Genomic DNA, 16,688 nt, shown 5'->3' with positions numbered 1-16,688 from the left:
TAAGTACCTCAGCTTTACCATAACCAATTAAAAGTGAATAGCCATAAAAGTGCAGATCCTACTGTAGGGTAATAAACCAGACTTTATCAGTGACAGTGGTGCACATTACAAACTTCAAACTCATTCCTTGCTCTAATCCATCAGAAACTTCCTGGCTTTAACAGGCTATAAACAGCAGAAGCTTTGAAGTCCAAGGATTAAGATCACTAATAGACAGACTGAACGAGAGACTGGATGAAGAGCCAAGTGGAATGCCCTGCATGGATCTGGAATAAAACAAGTTAATTTAATCAAACTGACCTCTCTCTAGCCATAGGCCAAGAGATTACAATGGCTATAACAGCAATAAAGGGACAAGGAACACTAGAAACATATAGTTATTTGCTTCAATGCGATGTTTAGGCCAGTGTTAAGGACAAAACTTCCTATGCTTTCAACTGTGATCTCAAAGCCACAATTTTAAGCTACACAGGCAAAGGTTTTTTTTTTTGGTTTTTTTTTTTTTTAAAAAAAAAAACAACTAGATTTTTTACTGGTAACTGAGGCAGAAAAAAGTTAAATACACTTTAATTTTCGACAATTTCTAAATGCAAGATTAATAGAATGATTTAACAAAAAAGATCATTCTAATGATTTATTTGCTTTGAGTCTCCTGTATCTCAAAACTCACTCAAGGAAAATGTGGAAATAATCCATTTGGGTTAAATACACCTGCATTCAGACCTCACATAACTGAATGTAACTCTAAGCATTATTGCTTTTAGAAAAAAAACTTCTTACTGCAAAAATTCCAGTTATCCATTTATACGCAACACTTCTCACCCCAAAGGATTGCAAAACATTTAATAACCCACTAAACCTGAGGTGTTCAGCACAGCAGTATTACAGAAGGCTTTTTAAAGCAAACAATAAAGCTACTCTGCTTTAAAGTGTAGCAAGTTGCCAAAATAGCAAATGAGACAAGTGAATGGTAGCAATAGCTTGGCCCGGAGAAGCTGCTAAAAGATGGTAAATGGAGACAAGTGGTGAGGGATTAATTTTTACATTGTATCTTGACACTATGCAGAATAGCTAAATTCGAAGAGCAGAAAGCTGCAGCAGCTGAAGCCTCTGAAAAGAGAAGGACAAAGTGAGGAGTCCTAACGACATGCTTCATTCGCTACCGAAGACAAAAGAATCCACAATATGGCATATTTTTCTTTGAACACATTTGCCTAGAAGGTAGCTTCTCTCGTCCCACAAGATCACACTTTCAGATGAGAATGACAGATTTATACGTACAGCATACAGGAAAGAAACTCATTTACAGCTACTACATCTACAGTATTTAACCAAGAATGAGAAGAGGCGGCTTTAGCTGCCTGGAACAATGCTCAGGATTTTAGTACTAGTGTTTGGAACTTGGAAGAAGCTCAGGATAGGAAGCAATAAGCAAGGAAATAAAACGAGAGGCGCTGGAGTGGCTGGGCTGGCACTGGAGAGGATTACCACAGGCCAAACCTAGCTACCTTCTTTTACATGAGGCAATGTCTCCTGGCTCTCCCATTTACTCCGTGGTGATTTTGTGAAGGAATTCACCGATGTCAGGACCTACGATCCAGCTGCAGGAGAAGAGTAAGAGCAGCACGGTGTCGCGGGGCAGACAGCCCGGGGCTGGGAAAAAAGGGAGCGGGCGGGAGACAGAGCAGTCACGGCGCGTGCAGAGCCATTCCAGGGAAGGAGATGGAGAAACACGGGATTGGGATCTTGGGTTGGAAAAAGCAGGCAGCAAGCTGTGAGGACTGGGAAGCCCGAGGGTGAGGTCCTGGCACAAGGGGATACAGCAGGGCAGCATGCCAGGCCAGCAGATAGCCCTGCCAGCAAAGCACACCTCAGCTACTGAAAATTAAACACATTAATTCAGAGATTTACAGCACCGAGTTCACACCGGAGTCATTAATATACACTTGAAACCAAATCTTCTTCCAAAAAGCTACACATTTAAATCATTTGGGAAAAGGTCTGTGAATGTGCCCTCATTTTACAATAACCACGAATTCAAAAAATTTAAAATATCATGCAGACTTCACCAGACTAACTCATAAAGACTATAAAGAGCAACATAGTACCATATGTGTTGGAAACAGAAACATGTTTTAAAAAGTCTTACTAGGCTAGCTGTAGCATTTTCACAGGAGATTCTGGTGATGTGGGAACTTCTTTTCAGACACCCAAAATATCCTAAGTTTTCATTTCATTAGTCAAAATATTCACTGATTTTATAGCTCCAAGCATTCAAACTACTTTACTGCTTTGAACCACATTTGCCCTAGAAAACAGTCTAGCAGAAGTAGTATTCACTGCCATGAGAGGGTGTCTACAGAGAAATAAAACCAAGCATTGACAAATCAAAGACGGGTCTTGCCTTACCACTCCCCAAAACAAAGTTAAGGACAGAAACGTATCTGTAACTACTGCACCCGTTACCTTTGATTCAGAAGTGAGCAGCACAACCACCGATACGCTTTTTTCTTTTAATCTACTTTGGCTTTTCTCATTTCACTTCCAAAAATATTGCCACCAAAAAAATCCCAATGTGTTATTTCAAAATGAAATGCTTTTCAAAGACATATTAACAAAGTAGAAGAGAGGTCATTCTCTGACAGGCGCAAGGAGGCATGCTATCTCCAAGTTTCACCCTCCTCCACCACACCTACCAGGGGGTCTTACCTTCTGGGGGATTCTTATTCTGGTTGTTCCAGACAACTAACAATTTGGATAGACTAGGCACTTTCGACACCTCCGTGATGACTCGGAAAAGGCTCTCCACCCGGTCATAGGTCAGAACTATGGCTGTGAAACCTTGGGACTGAGGTGGGATCAGTGGAAGGAAGAGTGGGTTGCTCACACTGCTCCATTTCTGAAAAGGAAAAGAAGAAAAACAGGAGAACAATTTGATTAAAGTGCCTTATTACAGTAGGAAGCAACTCACATAGCCAGGACCTAACGATCAGATTTGGAATTTGCTCAGGTCAGGCAGGCTGACTCTCCAATTCTGGCAACACTGGACTTCAGCAATTTCTCAAAACCTTTATTCCAATCTCTTTCTTAATTCAGTTTTCATTTTTGCCTGTCTGTAACACTGAAAATAAGAGGAGCTTTAAGCAGAATATAAGGTGGAAGAGGCAGATAGATTTGTGGAAAAGGAAAACCAATGTGAATTTTGAACCCAGCTAGCATGACTCAATTCTCATTTACTAATCACTATTTCAAGACGTTTATATTAATAGACGGGACTCAATAAACAAAGAGAAATTAGCACAACAATTTCAGGAGGGAAAAAGAGTTAACAACAACAAAACCAAAGCAGCAAAAACATAAACCTGGCATAAAACTCATACCCAAGCAAAAATAGGCAAAAACAGGCACTAAAAGGAATAATGTACTAACTTCCACAAAACTCTGTTTGTTCAATGGTGAAAAAAACACCTATTGCATTAAAAAAAAAGAGGCACAAGATGCAAAGATGAATTTCAGAGAGTTATCTACTCCTCATGAATTTTAACTAGGGCATCCCTTTAAAGACTTTAAAGGTCTTACTTCAATACACTGCCAGCATAAGGAAGCCAGCTCCGCTGGCAGAAGACAAGACAGACAACTAAATTCTCACTGAATGTGCCAACCTCCTTTGGAGCCGACAACGTGGGGGAGGAAGCAGTGAAGGGACCATTCGGCAGGAATGAAAGCGCCGGCATTTCAGTCTCAACTTTTCCATTCCAGCTGACGTTCCAAGCAGGGGTCGGACAGAGAAGCAAAGGGAAAAACAAGACCTTTTGGGACGAGGTGAAAAGGGGAGTTGGGAAAGCAGAAACTGAGTGATGCTGTTTTGCAGGGAAATCTTGAATCCCAGCCTGTAAAAACTATGAACGCTCGTAAGAGGTTATTAACTGCCAGCAGTTTGCAGAAATACTGCAAGAATCTCCAGCTAAACTCATACCACAGGCCTGCTTGTATCAGGAGGAAAGCAAGTTTTACACAGTCAGAGTTATCAGCTCATACTTGCAGGAAATAAACTTTACAATTTTCCTTTTCCTTATTTAGTCTTTGGGTTATTTTATACACCCAACAATCACCTTCCTCGTGCTTAGTGGTTAGAGACCTCTAACTGGAATAACTTCGAGGCCAAGAAAGAATAGAGAGCCTATTTACTAAAAGAGATCATAACTTTTTGACCATTTTGGTAAAGGAGGAAAAAAATATGATGTGAATATGATTTCCTTCTACAGAGAGACTTAAAGTTAACCATAGCACTGGCACACTGTTTTATCCAGGATGGTCCAGGGGTATGTTCCAGGCAAGGATCTGGCAAATAGGACAAATACCTGAAATAGTTGGAGAGACTAATTTTCAGCTACGCATCCTTTATCAGGTCCGGTACAAGCAGCACTCAACATAAACTGTTTGCAATGTTCCTACCAGAAAGCACAAATTTCTAGTTTTTATCTCACAGGAGTAATAGGGTAATGTAGAAGCAGTAACAGTATAATACCGAACTTCAGCTCATGAAGGGGACATGGCTACCTGTGACAGCAGAGGACTACACTCAGTAATTCAGAAAATATACATCTATTACTTTAGCAACTGGTATGTGCAGAGACAAATCTGCTTTCAGGTTATTACATTTTCTAAAATTAAAGCTTTTATACATACTTTTGCTAATTTTATAAGACAACTGGTGGCAGATGGGGATAGCCCTCTGATTTTGCTTCTGCTTCAATAATTCCCCAGCAAATCACAATCTAAATGTTACCAAGAGCATAATCCATCTCATTAAAGCTTTGCAGACTTGTTTCCACACAACCCCCACCCCAAGACTGCTATCACCCAAATGACCCTTGTAATGTTGAGCAGCTTCTTAAAACAACTTTCAGAAACCTATTTTCATTAATATTTGAAGCAGAGGTTTAACATCATGCTCAGCAGAGTGCCAGGACAACCTTACGTTTCTGCCCTACAAGAAGAAATAACCGGCAATCTACGGACAATGTTGTATTTACTACTTATGGGTGAGTATTGCCACCTAAATTAATGGCTCCCACTTGAAGTTTTTCTAGCAATGTTTTCTTCTCTGGCCACAACATTTCCTAACAAATTACTTGCTACAATATCATTGGGAAAGGATTATTCATTTTTTATCATCTAAGACTATTTTAGGTACTTGCAGAAAAAAAATAGATGCACACGTGTGAGCACACGCATATGTGCCAAAAAAATTATTGCGCTTTTTCTTAAAAGTCTAAGGTTTAGGTACATTACTTAAATTCCAACTTTTACCACTTTTAGAAAGACATGAAAATTCTCCCATGCTAGTTATAACTTAGGAAAATAAGGCAACTTTTGAGGTGGTTTTGCTCATGCATCTACTAAAGGATGAGGGAGGGAGGCAAAAGCCTGTAGACACACACTAATGGATGGGAGAACCGTGCCTCTCATTTGAGAAAAACATTTCAAAAAGGCAATTAAGCATCTCTCAAGTGCCATTAAGAGCCAACCCCCTGCTGCCTGCCTGAAGAGTGTGTCTACAGTCTGAGACCTATTGACCCCACTTTCTGCAGGAAATCGGGCAAATTCAAGCCTCCATAATTTGCTAAAGTCTTCCAGATTTCTGCTTGGGAAAAGCAAACCATACAGGCAATTAATTCAACAGCGACCTAATTAAATCTCCATTATGGCAGCAAAGCATGAAATGGATAATGACACAGGGATGAGTTCTCCCAGTCACTGCTCAAGAAATCAAGTGATGAAGGAACATTTGCTCCAGTCCCATTTTTATTAACATTCTTGATGGAAATTCACAGGAACTTTCACTCTCAAAGAGAAGAGCAAACAGCAACAGCAGATTGATCATCCATCACCTTTCCTTAACAAAGTGCTGACACTCAGTTATGGATAAGGCAACCCTTCACTCTCACCCTCCCAGCTAATATCATTAGAAGATCCAGGATAATTAATCTAAGATGAATAGGTTGTTTGCTGTGAATCATTTTTATGGGCAAAAAGGATCAAGTTCAAATGCCAATTTCCTAAGAGCAATCTCATGTCACTTAAGTCTCACAGTCTCAGTTGCCTGACAGCTCTTTGCAGTTCACATGAAAATTCGAAGTAGTGGGACCTGAATGACAGTCAGAATCCAGGAATAGCCTGAAGCTGGGGAGAGAGGAGAATTCAGGAATGGGTATGTATATAGGGAGGGATTCAGACTGCTGCAGCGGTCCTGTGCATGCTTTCCACAAGTGTGCATGTGTAATAATGCCTTAGAAATAAGGCGGTTTCCTTTACTATAGATACATCAAATATCTCCCTCCCTCTTGGTCATTAAAAACAACCTGATTCTATTTTAGGAAAAGTTAGTGTATTAAGGACAAGGTATCAAGGGAGTTGAATTCTCATTATGTGGGATGTTTACGGTTGGACTCGATGTAGAGTCTTCAGGTTCAAGTTAGCAGAGAAGTTTCAGATACCATTCTTAGCAGGATAAAGAAGTGAGATAGATGGGAGTTTCAGGACATCAGTGAACACAGCTGGACTGAGAACTGGCCAGTTACAGTAAGTGCTGCAGAGCCCCACAGGCACCGGTAGAATACCAGACATAACTAAGACAGGATCCTACCCCGAAACTTCTTATTTGGGTGTACACTGGGTATCACTGAAAGAGACTTGAAAAAAGACACAGCAGCCACACTACAAACTCCATCACAGAACGGCCTCTAGGAAAATAAGGCTGTGTAAGATGTTGCATATTATAGAAAAGAACTTCCCCAGCTATCATTCAGTGGGAAAACTCAGCAACAGCACTTCAGAAGAATAACATTTCACTGCTCCCATGAACAAGACAGTGGGCTTTCCTCCTTGTGTATTTTATTTCCAACAACTAGACTGCTTGTTGTAACCACAAATTAGTCAAATCACACAGTGTGAAGAACAACTCACTGTCTTCTAAAGGAGAGGTAAGGACAACGCTGTCCTGAACTGAAACGGTAGTTAGGCAGTTCTTCTATACATCTAAACAAAACAGAGATATATCCCCCGCCTCTGTGGGCAAGGCTTTTTCAGCTGGGTTGTTCTGAATATCAATCTAACCTCAATGTGGTTTCAATTATGAATTACCAGACAAAAAAAAACGCCTTGATTTATTCTATTTTGCTCCAATTATTCATGATACGTTTCTATTGAATACTTTGGGAAAGTATTTCATCATGCTTCCCATCCTCAAGTGGTCAGAGGGCAAAACCAAAGGAATTAACCCCCTCTACTTCTCCAGAGCCAACCATAGTGCTCACACTCCGCAGAATCACAAGACAAGTTGCAGTGGCCACCATTTTATGTTTTGATGAAGATATTAAACCCTCCTCAAAAAAAAAAAAAATTTTAGCCACAAGACACACAGGAGTTTCTACCTATTGCTTCTTGAGTGATGAAATACCTTTCAAGCTCCCAAAGACAAAAAAAAGACAGGGAGAACTGAAAAGTTGACTTGTGGAATCCAAAGCAACAAAGTCCCACCCCCCTGCATTTTTTTTTTTTTTTTTTTTTAGTTTTGTTACAGTTAATGACTCCCATTACATACAATAAAGCTGCACAGTTATGTAGCCGCAGGAGGCACCAGGCACTGCAGCAAACAAGGTAAGAACAACAGCGATGAGACCCTCACCTTTGGCCAGCAAAATTTTTCCTTGGGTGCATCTCAAAACCAGCTCTACTAAGATTAAAAACATGTCTCACTTGTATGTTTAGGTTCCTACTTCTAAGCTAAAGACAAAGCTAAAAGCTCTTAGAGAAAATAAAACCCAACAGTACTAAATGGTTAGGTTTAGTCTTAAGAACTGAAAAGTCATTCAAGTGAAATACATGAAATCCAGTTTCCAGTTCTGTCAACAAAATAAAAAAAAAATGTTGTTCACGTCTCAAATGATACCATTTCCAATGGAAATAAACCTACATGCCAAATACTAGCCACACAACACAGGATAACTGTGAGGTTATCTATCAATGTGTAAGGGAAAAATCCTAATATCTGGGCAGGTAAGTTAAAGAACAAACTATTAAATCATGTTTCACAAAAAATATCAATATTTATAACTGAATACGTGTGGTATACTCGTCCATAATCTCAACACTGGAAAAACACATCGATAAATCAAAATTTATTTATAATAAGGAAGAATACCTACCTTCTAACGTAGTAAATAAAGCAAAATTTCACCCAGCTGATTCAAACCATGGCACAAGGTAACTGGAAATACAGCAGGAAGAGAAACCTAATATTGTTCAATAGAAAAAAAATACCAGATGTGCACTGCCCAGAAGAGTGCTAGCTTGTTGTCATTTAGAGGTAAATAAAAAAAGCATACATTAATATTTGCTTAACTCTCTGAAGATGAGCAATGGTACTAGGATGGAAGCACAGTTATAACAGTGGCATTATCTGGAGCCTGAGGCCTATAAAATACTAGTCAAAGAGCTCAGAAATAGTATAATTGTTCAAGTGTCAAGTGCCTGGTAATTGGCAGAAGCCCACACAGTATTCTGTAAATGAAAATCCTACTTAGGCTTTGCTAAATGAATGGCACTTTTTTGCACTCAGTTAATTTGGCTATTTTAGTTTAAACTAAATGATGGTGCTGCTCTCTGTCTCACTGGGAGAAATGAAATCTGGTATGTTTATTGTTCGGCATAGTGATATTCTCAAGTGATTATTAAACTATGGTCTGTATCATCCAAGGTCAAAGCTCAAAAGCAGCCCCTGACAAAAAACCCTCTAATGTTTTATAAGTCTACATTATAAACAGGCTTGAAAGAATTTCAACAAAACCAACTAAAGAAATCTTGAAAAACCCTGTCTTACTCATTTTTCAGAAACCCATATATTTGAGTTAGGTATGAGGCCAAGTAAGAAGAGAATTTAAATAATCTACAAAGAAGCACAAGTGAGAAAGCAATTTACGTCTATTAGAGCATAACAAAGTACTTAATTGAAGATAACAGATCACTTCTCAAACCCAGGTCATTAGTTCTAAATCCAGCCCAAACTGGTAACCATCAGAGTGCACACGGCAGAAGCGGTCATTTTCTGGCTTGTTTGAACGTAACTGATTGTCCCTGCCTAATGGATAATGGCTGGGCCAAGAAACACAAAAGGCATTAAACTCCCATGCTTGTAGCAAAACAGTGAGACATAAAAGACTCAAGTGGTCCTGGAATTAATTTCAGGCCCCAAAAACATCATTTACCCCTCTTCATTAACAGGAGGAAATATCTTCTAGTGCATTTTTATTTAAACTACTATTCTATAACATACTAGCATGTTATATGCTGCTAGTCTTCCACTTCCTCAAAAGGACATTGGACAAGTAGGAAAATAATCCACTTTACCATGTATTTTTTTCTTTAGAAAAGGCCAAAAGTCTTGAGTCAACCCATACAAACACAGAGAACTGCTTGAATCACTTCCTCAATGCAATGGACTAAGTACGGAGTTAACTGCATATGCATTTGTCTTCTGTGTACCTAGCACTCCCACTCCTGATGGAAAAACACCCTCCTGTACTGCTGCTGTATCCACACTGTGGTGAAGATACTCAGGCAGTAGTCTCACTAATATTTTAAGCCAAAATAAGCCAAACTAACGCCAAAAAAAGCAGCCTTCCAGCAACCTGGTCCCTCCCTTGCCCTGCCACCCCCTTTTTTTTTTTTATTTTGCTGGTTAAATTTTACACACAGAAAGTTATTTCTATTAATTCACCAGAAGTGAATTAGAAAATTCAAAAAGAAGGTAGCAGACGGAGAAATCATCACCCAACTGTAGAAGAGTGCAGGACTGCTTCTTTAGGCAGCAGTACCCATTTATAGCAGTTTAAACTGTTTGGGAAACTACAGTGGAAGGTGGGCTGGTGTTTTTTTTTCTGTTGAGACTTGAGAAATACCTGGGGAACAAGAATAAAGCTTATCTATATGCAGATCTAGCCATGAGCATGCTTCACTGATTTTAAATGCATCAATATCACTTTCACGCTGACTGTCCAAGGTAACAACCATTCCCTCAGATATAAGAATCAACGTAATTTTTCTGGAAAGAGAATGTAATCATTATTATGTTTGCAGATATGTCCTGATTCCTAATTTGAAGTCTCAGAGTTCAAAATAAAGCAAAGATAAAATCTGCAGAAAATAGCCCTAAATCCCTACTAGACCTGCTTTGCAAGTGACATCAAACTTGAGGCAGCCTTTTGTGAAAGATGCAGCTTTCTCTTTATAGGTGCTACCGCTACAAATTTACTTAACTGAATATTTGAGGCCCCTAAAAATCTCTTTTATCTAGCATACTTACAGGCTGTAATCTGTTAAATGTTTGCTAATTCAAAATAGGTTCAATTCTACTGTACTAAATCAAAATAATAGAAGGCAGTACTACACAACTTCATAGGAAATAAGACTGAAATCAGGTGATGAATCTTAAAGCTGGAAGCGAACTCATGAGACTGCAATAGCTCAGCAAAATGCAGAGCAAAATGTGCACCCTGAAGAGTCATCAGCAATCCTAATTGACAAAGTAGAAATAATGTTTTCACTGCTTTAATAAAGCACTTGTAACAATAGAGCAGCAAAACAATTAGCAGCCAGGGCATTTTACCTAGCTCTCATTTTCTGCTACTTCTCAGGATCCTAGTGACATGCTAAGCAAAATTAACCCATATAAGCACACAAAGAAAGAGAAACCTTAATCAAGGAGACAGGCAGGTAAGCAACCATGACCAAGGATCCTTTCTAGCTAAGGATTCTCCTCTGTATAACAACCTTGCACAAACAGCAAGCTCTTTTTTTCTGTTAGAAAGGTGTATTTGTCCTAGCAAATAAACTCATAAACCCATTAAAGATGGCATTGTCTGTATAAATACTCCATAGGCAAATCCATGCTCTTGTTTTCAAAACCTCAATATTCAGAGCACAGGGATCTGAACTCTATTAACAGCCTTGTACTGACTAAAGAAATCGCCGGCTAATTGCAGTAACCCCATGGCCTTAAAATGGTGATTGCACCTCTGCACCTTCTGTTAATCTGCCTACAGCTTCCACATACTCTTTCTGCAACTCCATGTTCCTATCCAAACCACATAACAGTTACAAAAGCGTATAGAAGAGCACTGCATTTAATCCTTGCTGACCATATCATCCCCACATGAACAATAAGCAGGGCTAGAGGAACTGGATGCTGAGCCAGCTGAGTTTGAAGGCAGAATACACATGGCAAGTTCTGGAGGTACAGCTCTGGCCCAGTTACTCAACATTAACACCAGTGCAATGTGCAATTCGCAGGTGCTTCATTTTAGCAGTTACTTATATCGTGGCCCTGGGGCCAACCTGAAATAATTTTCTTTAAAAGCTTAGGTCTTGGAGTTTATTTACAATTTCGTTGTAAATGAGAAGCACATTCAAGTCATTTTTAATTATTTTGTCTTCCTATCAGAGTTAGTGGGTGCAGCTGTCATCATCTGCTACCTCAAATGTACATATGTACCTGCTTTCCAACTATAATGCTTTTTTATGTAATATGCTCTCACCTCAAGGAGATAAAATATATTCACAGAAAAAAAAATATAATTCTCAAAGATAAATTGGAGAAGGCTCCAGTTATTTGCTTCAAATGAAAGAACAAGAGTCAAAACCGAACAGTATTAGCTGGCTCAAACAAAAAAGAAAAAAAGAAAAAATACCCTAATGGAAGGAAATTTCACACAGAGTAGCTATCAAAAATCCCAGTTAAAGATATCACAGAATTGTGTACTGCTGTTCTACAAATTTAACCGCCCTTCAACAATTCCCAATCTGAATTCTGTTTTCTTTAACTGACCCTCTGAGGAAGGGTCACAAGCACTCTGTGTTGCTGGCTAACATGGAGCTTACACAGCCCATAAAGGAACTTTTAATGACATTTCTGTTTCATATTGAAGCAAGAAATGAATTCATGCACATATTAAGCAATTTTCATAGACTAGGGTAAACATCAAATTCTTTCAACTGAGACATAAAACCACCAAGGAACTGACCATTCATGGCATGAGAGAGCCATGATACGAGGTGTTAACTCCAATGCCCTGGACAAATTCCAGCCTGTCTGGTTGCAGCCAACATTCTAACTTTTCCTTGTAACTGCACACTGATACAGTACTCCTGCCTACTCCCTGTACCACCCAGCACCGTATTCCTGTTACATGTTCCTCCACAGTTTCAGGGTTCTGGTCTGTATGTTGCCATGTCTGTGGTCATAAACCTCCTGTTTAAGAATCTCTAGGTTGGATGACTAATACAAATATTTTTTCCAAGGATATACTGTTAAAAAAAAAAAAAAAGAAAAAAAGCCTGCTTGTTGCTCAGAGTAAGATTAGCTTCCTCAGAAATGGATAGGTTTCCAGTATAGGAGGGAACCCAGAAGAAGATGGTTTTTTTGTGTTCCCTTTAAAGATGGTAAAGCCATTTCCTTCATTTTACTAGGTGTTTCAAGGTGCTTGCTTTGCTAGCATAATTTAAAAGCGCTAAAAAGTCCTGATCCCCTTTTTGCATACTATCCTGTGCAGCTTAATTTCTTCCTTAAATACTGACAAGTGCCACATTTTCTCTCTAGGAGATGACAACAGTAGATTATTAATGCCTTTGGATAGGCAATGGAAAATCATCTTCTGAAACCCAGCAAAGAGCTTCTCTTCGTCAGCAACTGTTCACACTCTATTGGCCTGAAGAGTTTAAAGTGAAACACAATCTATTCCTGAGCACTCCCACACAGATTTCAGAGAAATGCTCTCTAAACCATCATAAAGGGAAACAGTTAACAAGTTTGCTTTTATTAGTGAAAGAAAACTTTTTTTTTATATTTTGACACAGAGAAAATTAACTGGGTATGAGTTAAAATCATCTGCAGGCTTTTATATAGTAAAAAATCAGAACTAGCTGCTTGGTGCAGAAGGTTAATTAATGCTCCAGTGCTTCTTATCAGAGGTGGCTTCAACCAGCAAAAAAAATATTTTTAAGAAAAAAAAAATATCCCAGCAAAACTTTTATCATCGGTTTCTGCATAAGAACATAGAGAAAATTGTAGGTATAGGAATAATCAGCTATCTCATCAGAATTACATGAAAGAGCCTTACAGATTGTTTAAGATCTTCAGTATTTCCACTGTAGTTGTTCATTTTTAAGAGCACTAAACTCACACAAAATTCAACAGAAATAAAGAAGTATGTGTGTATGCATGCATGTAAAATAAATAAATAAGCAAGCAAGCAATTTAGTGTGTGCAATGGCAGAAGTTTAAAAAACTCGCATTTCACCGCCAGGACATAAAATGAACTGCTAGTTATTTTGTCAGTTGTCATAAAATAGATTAGCTTCATCTGTGCAAGTTACCAACACAACACATACACAAACACACACAAACAGAATTATTACCAAGTTTCACAGCACATACCTTTTATACAAGAAAAAAAAAAAAAAACAAAACAAACCCACAATTTGTTTTTATAAGTAAATCTAATGAATTTACTTACCACAGCTGGAGGATCATTCCATTCTTCATAAGAAATGGCAGCATATGGGTAAATTCTATCATTGATAATCTGAAGAGTAGCAAGAGCAATTGCTTTCATCGATCGGAAATACGCTTCCCAGAACCACCTTGCCTGTCAAGAGAATAAAGTTCACTTTCACACTGCACAGATCCAGTGCTTAATAATTCATTTTGGTTTGCCATGCACAATCTGTTCCATGCAGTCTGCACGTCAGGTGGAAATTAAAATAGGAAGCATGTTTATTGTAACTAGGATATTTCCAGGGAGCCTAAAAGATTCAAACTCAAACTCACCCCCCGAAAAAAACAGGACTTAGAGCCAATAAAAAGAAGCAGCAACGTTACTTTGTAAGTGATTAAACAGAATACTTGAAGGAATCAGTTACTTTCACACTTTTATCGTATGTTTTCCTCTTGAAAAATGTCAAAAGCAGTTTGATCACAGAACAGAAGAAACTGCTGTTATATGCAGTTTTTCCAAGACAGAGGAATCCACAGTGCAGCTCAATAGCCAGATAAAAGCATGCAGCCTATAAGGTGGAACTCAGAAGTCATTTTTGAACATCAGTATTAGCCAGCTGATCAGCTAGAGAATTCCAGTCCTCATGAACCCTACCAAAGTAATACCTTCCCAAGTCTTCCAAAACCCAAATATGATTTATACAATATTAAGATTTTTACATAAAAGTACCTGCACATGCCAGTCTGTTACAACCATTAATCTAGGCTAATTTACAACCCAGGCAGTGTAAAACTGCTGAAATGAAGCATGTGATTTTCTTATACTCAGATGCACTGAATCTCACTGATGAGTCATTTTCAAGCTAAGATCCTGTATGGCAAGTTTTAATCTTGTCCCAGTTTCCGTGTAAGACAGAAATGGTGGAAGAAAAGCAGGGTTTGGAAATGAAAACGCTGACTTATCTAATTCTCTGTTAGAGACATAAACACACTTTTTAAATGCCTAGAGCCATCGAATGATCCTGCAGGATCCCATCCAACCCAGAGGGAAACACGCTTTGCCAATAAATGTAGTTCAAGAGTTTTGGCCTAAGAAATACGAATTTTTTCAACCTAATTTTTCTTCAGGAAACTCCAGCACCTTGAAGCATCCAGAAGGTAATTTAATTTGCAATCTCCTTATGGTTCAGTGTCATCTATAAGAGTATGAGTTTGCATCTAGGGAGTAGAACAATTAAAACAAAAGACATTTGTTTCATTAATTGGAAGCTTAAGAAGCTTTCAGAGCCAGAATACAACAACTGAAGACAACACACAAATCTGGGCAAGTGCTATTTTACTCTTGCTACGGATTCCTTAAACAGCAAAAAGGCTCTACACACAGGCCAGTTTTAATCACATGCTAAGAGAATATTAATTAATACTATTTACCATATTAAGTTATTGAAGGCATACCAATCTTTTGGAGGTACAGACTTTAGGATGAACCAAAAATAACACCCATTTATTTTTTAGTTGCCAGTGTCTCTCACTCTGCAGGTTGTTACTTCTTCTTACTAGGAGACAGTGATTCCTACATGTACAATTTGGGCTGGAGCATTCCTAGGCTAAATAACAGTGTACAGGGAAGATTACAAGTAGGGAAAATGCAAATTCACAAGCAAACTTGCACATATTCAGGCATGTGCCACCCTGTGCTTTACTCTGAGTGTAAGCTTTGGGATTCAGAACTAAAGACCTGTTGCTGAAATACTGGCCCTAGAACTCTACTCTCTGGGTCGTTTGTAAAAATAGGTTCTTCAGAATAGTTCTGTAAATATTTAAAATGAAGAAATCCATGTTACAGTTAAAAAGGCAAATTAGGAAAGAGGTAAGTGCTCTCTGGAGCACTACTTTTATTGTGAGAAAACATTAACAACCATAAGCCTTACTATTTCAGAGTATTTAAAAATTTTATTAAGGAGACTGATGAGTATGTCCAAAAATTACACTTCTCGGGGGCATTTCATCTAGAGAGACTGCAAAGTAATTTCACTGTAGAATGGAATCACTCTCCTTATTTCTCTCCCTGGTAGGACTTAACAGCTGGATAACAAACCAATTACCAAGAACACAGAACAAAATTAATTTTGCATTCAACTGTAAAAGCAGAAGAATTATATAAACAGGTAAGAATAAATAATGTCTGCCATCCCAAAATACCAAAAAGTCACTAAGTAAAGCAAACACCACACACTAAGCAAAGATAGAATTACTTTCTCCACGCCCCATTTCTTAAGAAAAATCTATTATCCAGAACTCAGCAGCAACTGATTTAAAAAGAAAACCAGAAGCAGATTAAGAATTAAAATTGACCAGAACAGTTAACTTCTCTATTCAAGCATCCTAAATAAACAAGAGTAAGAACACAGACTTCAAATTTCATTTTCGTATTAGACAACAGTTTAGAACTACTGCTATAAGCAGCACGAAGTAGGAAGGATAAATTATTTTATGTAGTCTTCTAACATATAACTTTTTAAAGCAATAAAGTGGCTATTAATTGCGTGAAATACACATTAGACTGTGTATTTCATTGTTATAAAATGACAGCATTCCTATACCATACTAACTCTAAGATTGTTTATTAATACTGTAATATCTATGATTACCTAGCTTCATAACAATCAAAGCTGGTTTTCCTCCTTCAGCAAAACTAGGATGGATCTGATCTAGCTTCTCTTTGCCAAAAAAGAATGCTTGCAATGCCAGGCAAGATTACACCTTCATACCAGAAGCTAAACTGAAGAAGAGGGCAGAGAGCATTTACTTTTTATAAACTAATATTTATGTAATTAATTTTTTGTAAAGAGCTAGAAAATGTTCCCACAGTTGGTTGTAATTTTTTGGAGTTGTGTTTCTTTAAGGCAGAACTCAAAACCTTCTAAGGGGATTCAAAGTCTCCAAACAGATGTTTCAGGCTCTCATTACTTCCTCCCCACCTTGTTTGCTTTTATAAAGCAGAACTGATTAACATGGCTTGCTGGTGTCTGCTGCTCAGCATGCTAAGTTACTGGACATTTTCGGAAAGTTTTCTATTGGGAAGATGTATGTCAATTCAATTTGAAATGTATTTTCTGCTCTGCTTGGTGTG

General features: G+C 38.3%; 1 protein-coding gene across 2 annotated transcripts in view; it reads right to left on the bottom strand.

Annotated features, from left to right (window-relative positions):
• The window catches only part of EXT2 (exostosin glycosyltransferase 2), a 76,573-nt gene that overhangs the window by 26,554 nt on the left and 33,331 nt on the right, over positions 1-16,688 (bottom strand). For both annotated transcript variants that reach the window (XM_042790929.1, XM_042790928.1), the window contains exons 8-9: positions 13,575-13,706; positions 2,710-2,899 (exon numbers count right to left, since the gene is read on the bottom strand). In XM_042790929.1, coding sequence (XP_042646863.1) covers positions 2,710-2,899; positions 13,575-13,706 — 322 coding nt within the window. The remainder of the gene's footprint in view (positions 1-2,709; positions 2,900-13,574; positions 13,707-16,688) is intronic.

Source organism: Tyto alba, unplaced genomic scaffold (genome assembly GCF_018691265.1).
Source record: "Tyto alba isolate M040663 unplaced genomic scaffold, T.alba_DEE_v4.0 Super-Scaffold_18, whole genome shotgun sequence".
Classification (NCBI taxonomy): Eukaryota; Metazoa; Chordata; class Aves; order Strigiformes; family Tytonidae; genus Tyto; species Tyto alba.
This window is presented reverse-complemented; position numbering and strand designations above follow the sequence as displayed.